At 40.2% G+C, this 13079-nt stretch overlaps 1 protein-coding gene across 6 annotated transcripts; it reads right to left on the reverse strand.

Annotated features, from left to right (window-relative positions):
- Positions 1-538: 538 nt before the first annotated feature.
- rbm17 (RNA binding motif protein 17) lies at positions 539-13076 on the reverse strand. Of its 6 annotated transcripts, none has more exons than XM_073480743.1 (13): positions 12947-13076; positions 12448-12595; positions 12072-12188; positions 10927-11111; positions 10637-10749; positions 10181-10231; positions 8887-9025; positions 8268-8419; positions 7832-7882; positions 5149-5225; positions 4644-4742; positions 4489-4561; positions 539-819 (listed from the first exon to the last, which is right to left on the reverse strand). In XM_073480743.1, the coding sequence occupies exons 2-13, from the start codon at positions 12568-12570 to the stop codon at positions 716-718; spliced, it is 1284 nt and encodes a 427-aa protein (XP_073336844.1). In that variant the 5' UTR covers positions 12571-12595; positions 12947-13076; the 3' UTR covers positions 539-715. The 6 variants fall into 6 exon arrangements, with proteins under 6 accessions (XP_073336844.1, XP_073336842.1, XP_073336845.1 ...); XM_073480741.1 differs by having other exon boundaries at positions 10160-10231; XM_073480744.1 differs by having other exon boundaries at positions 10945-11111; positions 12947-13075.
- Positions 13077-13079: the final 3 nt, after the last annotated feature.

A 13079-nucleotide genomic window follows, 5' to 3' on the forward strand; every position in this document is an offset into this window, starting at 1 on the left:
TTAGTCTTTCTGCAGCTGTCTCTACTCAGTTTCATCCACATTCCTTTGACCTTTGACCCCTCCAACTCTGCAGTACGAATGAAGGAATTAAATCTTTCTAATGAGTCTCTCCTCTCCTTTTCGCTTCTCTGTCCAACCTGTTTCCCTGATCTGAATTAAACCTGCTCCGGTGGGATCCTTCCTTCTGACGTTGCTCACTGGAACCTCCAGGGCCCTTCTGGTGCTCTTACATAAGTTCTGAATGAGGCTGGGGCTGCGTTCACCGTCCCAGTCCCCCTTCCCATAATCCATCAGGTCTAAGTTAAGACTGTGGGCCGCTGGGGATGTGTTAACACTACTGAGGAACCAGAGTTATGTCAGATGAAATTCAAAGGGAAACTAGGCTTCCTGGATATTACGGGCTGTGTGGAAGTTTTGAATTGAATTTATGATTTTGCTAGAAAGTGTTTATAACCAGAGGAAATGTTCTGACTCTAATAACAATAATAATAATAATAACAGAATTATGATGCGTGCATAAAGGAAACAGTAAACTAGACATAGTTTAAACCCTTTATTTTGTCTTGACATAAAGGTATTTTTCATCACAGGAAAAAAACAACCAAATAATCTACAAGATGGACTCATCACTACATGCAGACACTGCTGATGGGGAAATATAAAAAATATTATGTACAAGTGGGGAGATGATGTGTGGCGGGGCTTGGGGGAGACGTCAGACCTGCTCACCAAGGTCCAAAACGCGAAACTTGTCTAGATTGTAGAAGCAGGCCTTGACGACTCGCCCGCCGAAATAGCGTCCGTTCAGATCCACCACAGCTGCAAGGGAGAGAAAGAGAAGGTCAGACTGTACTCGAGTACACAGATAAACCTTTCAACAGCAGGATTAGTACTGACAAATAACAGGAAAAACCACTCAATCTGCCTTCAGGTACGTACTTCCTCAGAGTCCCAGAATGCCCTTTGAAAGATCCTATGCAGGGTCCTGAACATGTGTGTGTTCTCTGTTACAATTAATTTCACTGTTTGGTTGTTGAACAATGGAACAATGTTGTGAATGCTTCATTATGTACCTAGCTGCTGGAGATATTTGACTGTGAAGCAACATCAGTTATCCACAGGAAGAAGTGCAAAACACCAACATAAATATGCCAGGATTGTTTTAAACAGTTCATTTGTTTCATGGTTGTTTTCCTTTAACCCTGAAGGCAGCGGCCTCATGTTCTTAGAAGAAATTATTTGTTTTTCTGTGGAACAAACTGTTGTGGCAAGCAGCTGACTGATGCTAGCTCTAAGTGCCAGAGATAAAAACCCAAAAAAGAAAAACAACTTTGTTTTGGCGCTCACACTTCTGAGAAAAAAGGAGAAATATAGTATCAGTGTCGTTTCCTGGAATTATGCGGTAGCGTACAGTAAATGCTGTCCTAAGTTAAGACATATACACATCAAGATAACCTTCCTTTAAAAAGGACAGTGTTGGTTCTGTCCTGTCCGGCTGTTTTAACCTTATCAATAAGATGAACAGCATCATGTTGTTCGTGTCCAATCCATTTTCCTTGAAGGACGCTTGTGATCGCCTCAGTCAGCACATTTCATGCAGCACTTTTCATTAATGTCTGCAGACATGAGCTCCACTGTGCTGACACTGGATGTACAAAACACAGTGTGTTATGTTGCAGTGATTAGACTGAGAAGATTGTCTATCTGAAAATCTCATAACACCCTGAATCACTGCATTGTTTGTATGGAGACAGCACAGTAGATTCTTTTAAGAGAAAAGTGCAGACTTGTTGAGAAATATGTTTCTTGGCGAGGGTTAGATGAGATGATCAAGACCACTCTCATGTCTGTACACTATGTGATATAATAAATAACATGAAGATACAGCCTGGAGCCTGCTAGCCAGAAATAACCTCAAGTTTTACATTGAGGAACAGCATATAACGTTTGTTTTATTGAGCTTCAAATGTGCTGGTAGGCAGAATCTTTCACCCTGGAAGTTTAAACAGAGACAGAGTTCCCGGTTCCCCCTTTATACTAAGCTAAGCTAACAGGCTTTCAGCTACAGCTGCCTATTTAACAAACATGAAAGTGGTGCCAATCTTCCACAATTTCCCAGAGCCCAAAGTGAAGTCTTCAAATAGCCTCTTGTTATGGCAACAGTGCTGGCTATGTAGCTCCTCCAAATTAAGTTTTTTTTTAATTGACCATTTTCTTTTCAGCTTTATTGCTTAAACACATACCACCCATGGCAGAAACACTGCCATCGTCATTCGAGAAGAAAGCCAGATAATAACAGAGCTGCAACAGAGGTGAATCAACATCCGTGTGTAAGGGTTAGCCGGCAGGGTGGGCAGGGGTGTGACGTTCTGAAGGTGTTCACAGTCTGACAACTAAACAGATCCTTCACACATCAAATAAAAGAGAAATGTCCCACACGTCAACCCACAAAGCAAAGATACAAGACCAAACAACACTGATGTGGCAGCAGGCAGTGTCCTTGGCAACATAAGCAAGAGAAAAAGTGCCAAAATGTATATGTGGAATAGTTGCTGTCTCGCTGTCTGTCCTACAGACTCTTGGTCGCACTTAACAGCATCTGCACCCGGCAGCGAGACAGACTGGCAAGAGGTAGTTGCCGTTGTTTACTGGCAGTGATTATGTGACGTGATTCTGGGCAAAAGAATTTAACTCATGTCTTTGTCACCTTCCACTATTGTGTTGTTGTAGTTACCGTCTTTGGGAACTTGTATAGAAAAGAAATAACCAAATTTAATGTGGAAAAGTCACCGCGATGGTCAGCCCTCCCTACTGAGAACTTCCCCCCTGAAAACAGCATTCCTCTCTGGGGGTGAGGAGCCAGACAGGTTCCACTTTTTACTGATGGTGATTATGTGATGCAATTTAGAGCAATAAAAAAAACACGTATCTTTGTCACTTTCCAGGATGCATGGTGGGTCAGGATCTCAATACCGTATGGTCACTCTTTGTGTCTTTATGCTGGCAATGTTTGGTTCAGTGTGAACAAATGTGGTGTAGAAGCTGCTGATTATTATTTTGTCATTATTTGTTAAAATGTAAAAATACATTTTTAAATGCTTATCACAAAAAGCTCCACCTTCAAATTGCTTCTTTTGTCCAACTAACAGCCCAAAACCCAAAGACTCTTCATCATAAATGACAAGAAAATCAGCAAGTCCTCACATTTAAGAAGCAGGAAAAAGCAAATGTTTGAGGTTTTTGTTTGAAAATTACTTAAATGATCAATCGTCAAAATAGTTTAGGATTCATTTTCTTTCGATCGACTATTGATTAATCGACTCATCGGTGCAGCTCTATGGGAAGCTACTTCAAACAAGGCCAAGGGTCAGATGTAACCATCATTAATGAATGGTAAATTTATAGATAAGTAAACTTTAGTTAATAGTTATTTCACTGTTAACAAACATTGAAATGCTTTATATTTGTTAAGGTTTATAAACATCAGTTGCTTCTTTATAAGGGCCATCCAAATAATGTTTATAGATAAACTATACTATAATACTATAGTATTATAAATATCAGTTGCAACTTTACAATAAAACAATTGCTTAATAAATGATTTATAAAGTATTTCTTCATTTGTTGAAAGTGGGAATAACTAAAGTTTAATTAACTTTAAATTTACCATTTATAAATAATGCTTAATGTTAAGTGTTGCCAACAAATGTCAACTGGAGACTTCATGCAGCCACAGAAGGGAATCAGGTGGAGCCGGACTCAAACTCTTGTGTTTGCAGCTGTATGCTGGTCACATCCAACCTGCTCCTGTGTGAACTCCGACCTCTCTCATGCAACAAGAGACCTTCCCTCCTGGGGGCAGTAAAATGTTTCATCATCATCTGTAGAAATGGATCAGGCGGTGTGACTCTTCATATCATTCTTTGAGTGTCTGTCCCGCTTTCTGAGAGCGGTGATGTAAGCGCGGTGCCAGCGGTGCCGCAGGGAGCCGGCTGGGTTGCTGGGCCATTTGTGATGTAACACCTCGGGGAGCAGAGTCTCACCTTGTTTCTGATCTGGGCCAACCCATTTAGAATGGGACACACTTTCACCCACAATATTAGAGCAGTTATACAAGGGAGAAAGTGATGCAAACACATTGAGGATGATCAACGCTTACATGTAGAAACACTATTCTGATATCAAAGTGACTCAGTGAGAGCAGAATCTCTATGGCAATGTGGAAGATGGTGGTTGTCAGTGATCGAGTGTCAGTGATGACAAATGCAGGCTCAAGTTTGGAGCATCAACAATGGGTCCAGATTTTTTTGTGAGCTTCAGCGCTCCTGTGACATTTGACTTATTTTGAGGCAACATGACCTGACTGTAGAGACAAGTCTGCTCAGTTTTAAAGTGTCAAGCAACCTTTTTCTGGTGTGTCCAATAAGCTCAACTCTGAGCCGAGGGCCTCATTCAAGGTTTGTCCACACACAACGACTAAATACTGACCTTTAATGGCTGACTCCACCCTCTCGAACTCCAGAAATATCCTGACAGCTTCATCATCAAGCACCTCTGCAATCTGAGAGGAAATGTGTGTTTTTTTCAGATTGCCCTGTTTCACCGATACATTCACTTCACAAGTTGCAATTCTCTTCTCTCACCTCAAAAATGACACATTTAACCACTTTGCCGTATTTCTCGCACTCTTCTTTTGTTTCTCCCTCCAGATCTTCGTCCACTTCTCCTCTGCCCACCATGTTCTACAAGACAAACACAGACATTAGGCCAACTTGCAAGGAACAGTGGAAGTCAAGAAAGTCTGATTTAACTAGCAGACTCAATTTTCCAAAATAAACCTAGACAAACTGTTTTATCAGTTTTCCATTTTGTAATTTAAAAGCAAAATTTAAAAGTCTGCACTCTGAACACACTAAAAGGACTTGTGTTGTCCCAATTTTCTGACTAATTTCCAAACTAGATTACACTTGACAAGTAGTTTTGTTTCTGTCTGTGCTGAAATGTTGAATGTTGATATTTCTTGTTGATATTTGGTAAAAACATAAGGTGAGGACTCATCATTAACACACAGTGAAAAGAATATATATTTTTTCGATTATTCTATGATACTCATCCAGTCTAGAAAACAGAAGAGCACAACCAACATACCCTGAGCAGGACCACTTTGGTCGGGTTTTTCAGGATCTCTGTAAGCGGGTTGGCCTCCGACTTCTTGGAAGGGTCCGCTGGTTGGATGGAAACAGAAACAAAAGGTCACACTTTTTCTCCTGAAAAGAATATTCTCAGGCTGCTGGTGAGCTGGATTAAGCAACTGACAAAAATGTGTAACAGTAAGTTTTATCGCATTGTATTGAGCTTGATTCAATGCGTGTGATAAATGAAACAATTCAGCAAATATTTTGTTCAAAAGCTGTTAAAAATACTGTTCTGTGTTTGCCAAGCTGATTTGATATCCACTTCTTCTGTCGTGTCTGGCTGTTTTCGTCACATTTAAACAACGGTTTTATTGTTTTATACACGCTGCTGAGAAAAAAATGTTTTGCTCAAAGGAACACTGAAGATGTGTACATGTACATACACAGTGCATCTTAAAGCACAACTTTTCAGCCAGTCCTTGGTTAAACTCTGACAATCTGACAAGACCAGCGATCCCCATATTAATAACAGGGGGCCACAAAGTGTTCCTCAGATAGCACCTAGTGTTTTGGTCTCTATTCAAATGACTGTCCCCTCATCTAAACTCATATTCTGTACAGTGTACAATACTGATAACAGGGATTCCTGCTGACTGGCTGCAAATCCCTTCAAAATATAAACTCATACAAAAACAGCAGTTCAGCTGAAATCCAGAAGTGATGAACCTGACATCCAACCCTGATACTTAGTGGCCAAAAGTAAACACTGCACCACAAAGAAACAAAATATTTTTGAAGAACCTAACACATCTGGTTGAACCATTTCAACTACAGTTTATGTTTGTCTCTGACGATCACATCACAGTTGGTGCTATCAATAAATGACTTATTCTCATGTTCTCATGTAAACATTTCTGAAAGTGTGGATTCTAATCTTTTAGGCAAAAATTTGACATTTTGATTAAGACTTGTAGTCACTCTCTGGCAGAGTTCAGTGAGAAGATGGTTTGCACTCCCATGTCTATACTGTAATTATGAAGCTACAGCTAGCAGCTGGTTAACTTAGCTTAAAGATTGCAAACAGGGGGAAATAGCTAGCCTGGCACAGTTCATAATAATCCACCAAAGAGAACGTCTAAAGCTCGCTAATTAACCTGTTATCTTGCTTGTTTAATCTGAACCAAAAACAAAGTGTAAAACAACATTTTGCAGCTTTAAGGAGGATGTGTGCCAGACCATGCAACCAGTGATGAGGCCAGGGAGTTACTGAGTTACTTGTGAGGATTGAAGATGTCAAAGGTGTAACTTGTTAATTTGTGAGCTTTTGGGGGAGTCTATGTCTATCTGATCCGTCCCCATATAAAAGGCACTGTGGTAATTTACTTAATCCTACCTTTCTATCTGCCCTGGCCTTGCTGGCTGTTACTGATCATCAACCCCTTTGCTAGTACTTCTCTAGGTCCAGTTTGTCCTTTCTGTGACCTTTGGACGAACTGCTTCTCTTGTTATATGTTATGTTATATTTTGATGGACCCTGATCTAGGGACGGGCCTAGTATCGGCCTGGTCGATTATCGGGGCCGACATTCTGCATTCTTCTGATTATCATGTGTTTTTGTGTCTGATTGCCAATAAAACAACTGAATTTAAAAATGCACTACTTGCTCTGATGCAGCATTCTTTCACTGTGTGTCCTGCCCACAACACTATCTGATTGACTACACATCATGAGTAATAGCCTATAAACACTGAAAAATCTGAATCTGCAAAGTAACTAGTAACTAAAATTATCAGATAAATGTAGTGGAGAGGAAGTATAAAGTAGTAGAGAATTGAAATACTCAAGTTGAGTAACTCAAAATTGTATTTAAGTACTGTACTGTAGTAGTGTACTCAAGTTACATTTCATCACTTTTATATTTTAGATATATCAGCCAATCCCTTCCCAGAAAAAAGCATAATTAAATATAAATTGTCGTTATTATGTGTTTTGTTCTGTTATATGCCATCAACCTACCAGGGACTGCAGATGAAAATCAGTCTGCTAAAGCTAAATCTGGCACATTTACATGATGGTTTAGATGATACATGAAGTATTCCTGCTAGTTGGTGTGCAAGGTCCCATAAAACATAAAATATAACGAGTAGTCAACATGATGCAATAAGACCTTCAACATAACGGTAAACAAGAGTTTATCCCAAAATGTTGAACTATCCTTAATGACTATGCATTGTGGATTTTGCTTAATTTCATCGTCTACGGGTGAGGAGAGCAGGTTAAAATAATAAGAACAAATTTAAAGCATAGGTGAGTCTGAATTAGAAGCAGAGACTGTTAGAGAAGACCAGATTCAAAAGAGACAGAAATTAGACCAAAACTATATATAAGTATAAAAGACTGCAGTGTTAGCCAACATTAAGAGCAGTTTTTACTAACACACATCCAGCAGAAAACCATGCAGAACTATTCTACTCCTAGCCATGTCATATGTTAAAACTGAACTTTGGTTTGAGGACCACTCATCTCAACAGACACAAGCACAGCTACTTTCAATTTGGTAAATGAGTGAGACAACAGATAAATACAGATAAAACATGCAGACACACAAACAAACACACACACTTCTAAATTAAAAGGCAGGCTGGAGAGCACACTCTGTCTAATGGGAGAGAGAGAAAATGGGAGTGGAGGCCAACCTGCAAAGCCTCCGCCTGAAGTATCAGCAGCACCTGACTGGCTGGACCCTGCTGCTCAGTCACACACATACACAAATACATCACACACCAGCACACACACACACACATACATACCACACATTCATACACAAAATGAAAAAGAACAAAAACATGCACACAAAGTCACAGTAAACACAACTGATCCTGAAATGACACCATGATGTGTGTAGAGCTAAAATACACATGAAAGGAAAAAAAGTGAGAAGAGAAGCTAAAACTCAAAGCAGGTTAGACACTGACAGAGACGAAACAACAGACATAAGCTCTGGACACAACACGAGCAAAGGTCGGTTCATGCAGTCGAAGGGTGAAAAGAGAAAAGTCAAAGTGGACAAAGAAAAACTGTGGCGGCAAAATAAATAAATATATTTCTTAAAAAGACAAATATGGTACTTACGTTTCTCTGCAGCATCGCCTATGATGATCTTTCCGCCTCGCTTGCTTGTCTTCTCCACAGACAGCGCCGTGCTGAGGCCCTGCTCGTGCTTCCCCAGGCCCTGCCCTTCTTTGAAGCCGTACTTCTGCATGATCTTATGGGCCACCGTACCTCTGTTGGGGTAGATGGGGAGAAAAACTTTATAATCTAAGAGTGAATTGTTTTAATATTAAAGGTGTTTGTCCAAACTGACATTAAAAATCTCAGATTCACAAGTTTGAAACATCACAATACAACTACTACTACACAATGTAATCTACAGCTTTAAGACAAAAATGAATTAATCAATATTGGTTTATTATTCAAATGAGCTAATGTTTTAGCTAATTAATATTGATGCACTGCAGAAAATGTATCAATTTACTTTGAATGGTAATGAAGTCACATATAAAACGTACCTTAACATACAGCTTTAACATGTACATTAAGTGATAAAGCATGTTACTCAGTAAGTAAATGATTACATGAAACTACAGGAGCTTTTGTAGATTCCACTAGAAAGCAGCTGAAGTTACAAGTACAAAAATGTAAATTGCCTGTCTGTTGAGTGTGTCTGTGTGCATGTGTGTGTCCCACCCACCCCATGTTGGCCAGGAAGGAGCTGGTTGGTCCGGGCGGTGAACGTGGTCGTTCTGAGTCATCATACATAGGTGGAGGGATGGCGGCCTTTGAGCCTCTGGCAGGACGACCTTCATCCTCGTAGGAGAACGCAGATGAGCCTAAAAAACACAGAAAACACAACCGATATTGACATGCACCGAGGAGCACAACCAGATTAGATTTTGTATCACTGTCATGTTTACTGTAATTTGCTACCATTACTTGTATACAAGTTGTATTCTGTACAGTGTCGTAGTTTATTTTTATGACTGTGACATCACAGCAGCTCTGGGAGGAGCCAATAATGATGCTGAGGCAAAAACAACCCTGACTGCAGAAACCATGCTTTGATTTTCCTTCTTTGCATTTTTGACATTTACAATGTAAAAGACACCTCAAACACTGGTTTGGTCAATGCTGCCCCCTGCTGCTAATTTAACAGAATACTTACTGCACTAACTGAGTCTGTGGCTATCACTGACTATGTTTACATGCACATGAATATACTACTATTATTCAAAATGTGACAATAATCTGAATTTCATTCGGGCCATGTAAACAGTACATTCCAAATGCAGTTTTTTCCAATGAAGTCATGCAGGAGATGCTGATATTATTCCAGTTTAAAGGCCGTTCTTTTGACATGTATATTGCACATTCAGAATATGCATCTCATTTGGGTTTTTTAACCGCAATTTGCAACCCAGTCTCTTGCCTATTTAAATCAGCTCTGTGCGTTGCCTAGCCAACACTTTGCAAGGCTGTAGTAGAGACGCATGCAGAAAAGGAAAGCCAACATTTCTGGATTGAAGGAATGAAAGGAGGAGGGTGTTCATTAAACAGTATGTACACATGGATGTAAGTGTTAATATTATTGGAATATTCATCTACATCAGCCATGTAAACAGCTTAGTGTGAATACTGTCTTTTTCAGACAAAGATGTAAAAACTGGAATACTCAGTTATCCAGACAGTTAAAGAAAAAACAACCTTATTACAGGTTACAGAGCTTGTGTGTTACAGTCCAACATGTTAGAGGTCATTTCAGGACAGCCTAATTTTCTACTAACTAACCAAGTCAGAGGATAATTTGTCTCCCCAACTTTCATACAGGATGACCATGTAGCACACTGCTGTCTCGGTTCTGGTTCATTTTTCATAAAATTAGTCATGGGGCCAAGAGACACTGTTCCTTTCCTGCTGTTATTACTGCTTATATATCCAGTTGATGTTAAAAACCAAAAGAGTTTCACCTGATGAATCACAAGGCTTACCATCCCTGTCTACGAGTGAAGACGGAGGCGCGATAGCTGCTCCACCCATACCTGGAGGAGGGAGAGACAGATGATATTAGAGGAGTGAAGTTAAGATTTGAATTTTGTTTTTGATTTTCTAAATTTGCTGCTAAAATGTTTGATGTTTTTTTGTTTATCCTTTGTGTCCCTGAGTGGTATATTAAGCTCTTGCTGTTGACCAAAGAAAAGCATCTTAAGCTCAAACAGAGAATCCACAAAGAAGGATTGGCCTGTATTTGAATTCTAAAACTGATTCCTTTTCTAAAAGTGGACCATACTCATCTGGAGAGAATTTGTTTTTAAATCAGATAATGACAAATAATCACTTCATCATCTGGGCAATGTTGGCCTTCAGGCTATAGCTCCAACTCAAAGCAAGAAGGATAAAAATATGAAAATTTCTGAGGATGCTGAGTCTTCACTACAAGCACTAACTTCGTTTCCTGCGCTCCTTCTCATAGTCGTCTTCCTCATCCGACTCTTCCTCTCCTGCTGGGAAACGAGAGAAACCACTTGGAGCTCCACCGTCGTGTCTGTCTTTCCTCTTCCTGCAACACATCAAGTTCAAGATTGAAAGAGGAGTTCCTGTAAATAATCAGTGCAGTACTCTCTCTCTCTGTAATTACTATTACATGAAGAACAAATAAAGCATACAATTACAGATGCATCCCCCAGGACCCTGAATAGCAAAAGTAATTTTGTAATAATTGTAAATTATGTTTAACTCTTGAAGTTGGCAGTACTTTTCTCTCTCCTCGATCTCCTTCTGTCGCTCCTGCTCCCTCTGCCGCTGTCTTTCTTCTCTGTGTCGCTTCACCACCTTCTCATAGTCGTTGGGGAACATGGGATCGTACTCATCTGCCAACGGGATCAGCACGTCGCCAGAAGAGAAACCACTTGGCACAGCATCCTGAAGCACACACACAGGACAAATCCAAAATATGAGAGTAAGATAGAGGTGGCAACCACGGAGGTAGCATTTTAGAGCTGCATCACAACCTCACACACTGCTCTGAATCCTATTATTAACATTAAGTATTACCATTTTCACTCTGCATCTTTGGCAGATCCGCCCAAATCAAGAGTAAAAAAAAAATTCCAAAAAAAAAATCACAGGTCATCAAGACCTGGATCACACAAACACTGATGACTAGGGATGGGTATCGAGCACAGGTTCCAAATTGTCAGACCATCTGAATCATATGCCTCCAAACTTATCAATTCCTTTCATCAATGCCAGAATGAATTGCAAAACAATAATGTCAAACTCATGCATCTACGCTGCTGGAAACTTGCAACAGGAAGGAGTCATAGTGGAGAGGAATAAACAGTCTAAAGCTTGGCTTAATTTCACACAGAAAGATGTCAACAGGGTTATTTATAATGTCTGTAAAATGATCATTTCAAGTAAGGGTTGAACATCTTTCTACACAACATGGGCTTGAATTCCAGGAATGCCAATTATTTGACACTTTTCTCATAAGTGCCACAGCTTCCCAACTGAGCGCCGCGTCTGTTACAGAGCTAAATATCCTCTGTTATAATAACATGAGTGCCATGCAGGCAGGCTTAGTAGACTTTTTCTGTGACTAAGAAAACTTAATTTTAAAAGACTAATTCACAAATATTCCCACATTTCATCCATCTTAGATAAAGACTGCTGCCACAGATAGCTCTCAGGCTACTCCCAACCCAACTCAATTCAACCTGTGTAGCCCTTTATTTTTCCACACAGAACATTAAACTGGATTCAATAAGGAAATCAATAAAGAATCAGACCAATGAGCAGAAGTGATAACGGCATAGGCATCAGAAAAATCTTATCAATTCCTTTTCTCTCTGATGACCAGGTTCGCTGGATAAGACAGACCTTGAGTCCAGCGGCGGCATGTGGAGGAGTGTCTGTGATCTGTCTATCATCACTGGAGCCTCCTCTCTTTAGATCGATGACCGGGGCCAGGACAGTGGTCTGCTTCATCCGCTGGGTCTACAGACACACACACACACACACACACACACACACACACACACACACACACACACACACACACAAACATTGGATATATGCACATTTGCTGTGGGAACATTCGAGTGGTTACATGTCATTCTGTGTCGTTCATATCTTTACTGTCTATGCACTCTCTTTTTCATCAGCAATACCAATGAAGTACCTTCTCTGTGACAGATTGTTTATACATGCACGTATTTTACCCGTGTACTGTACTTGTATTGCATGATGTACCTACCTTGGCCTGGGTCAGAGCTGCCTTCTTCACCTTCAGCTGGGACTGCAGCAGCTTGAAGTTCTTGGACCAGCCTTCGGTCTTGGTGTCACTGGCACCCACACCGAGGTCATCGTACAGCGACATTGCTGCCAGTCAGCGCTTCTGTTTCCTGCAGACACAGAGACAAGTTTCATTTATAGCGACATTAACTGGCTTCTGCAGCATCATTGCCTTTTGCAACACTTGGATAGAAATTGAGGTTGTAACTCAGCAGCAGCCTCAAAAGCTGAGTCACTTTTTAGAAAGTCGTTTTTTTAATATATTAAATGCAACGAAATGTCTAAATCTTTGTCACACAGCTATATGTAAGCAAGTAAGTGTAAGTTAGCTACACCAGGAGGGAGATACTGGCTAAAAGGATAGCTAGCGTTAGCTAATGCTAAGACAGCTCCATAACTACTCCTACACCAGTTATGCTGAAAAAAACAACAACATTATTTTAAGCTTGTTTTCAACTTACCTGTTTAAGAAACACCTGGACATGAACTAAATGTGAGTGCCTATAACGTGAAAGTATTTAACAGCACATTTGGTGTAGCGTTAGCTCCTCGCTGTGTACGAGGCGGAAGTGAGCACAACAACAAAACCAAGCG

This window comes from Pagrus major, chromosome 14 (assembly GCF_040436345.1).
Source record: "Pagrus major chromosome 14, Pma_NU_1.0".
Classification (NCBI taxonomy): domain Eukaryota; kingdom Metazoa; phylum Chordata; class Actinopteri; order Spariformes; family Sparidae; genus Pagrus; species Pagrus major.

Excerpts from the sequence above, each read along its gene's own strand:
- rbm17 (XM_073480741.1), bottom strand. The coding sequence starts at position 12,570 with ATGTCGCTGTACGATGACCTCGGTGTGGGTGCCAGTGACACCAAGACC. Across the intron at positions 8,420-8,886 it reads TCCTTCCTGGCCAACATGGG|AGGTACGGTGGCCCATAAGA; the intron begins GTGGGTGGGACA and ends CTACCCCAACAG. Across the intron at positions 4,743-5,148 it reads CCAAAGTGGTCCTGCTCAGG|AACATGGTGGGCAGAGGAGA; the intron begins GTATGTTGGTTG and ends TTTGTCTTGTAG.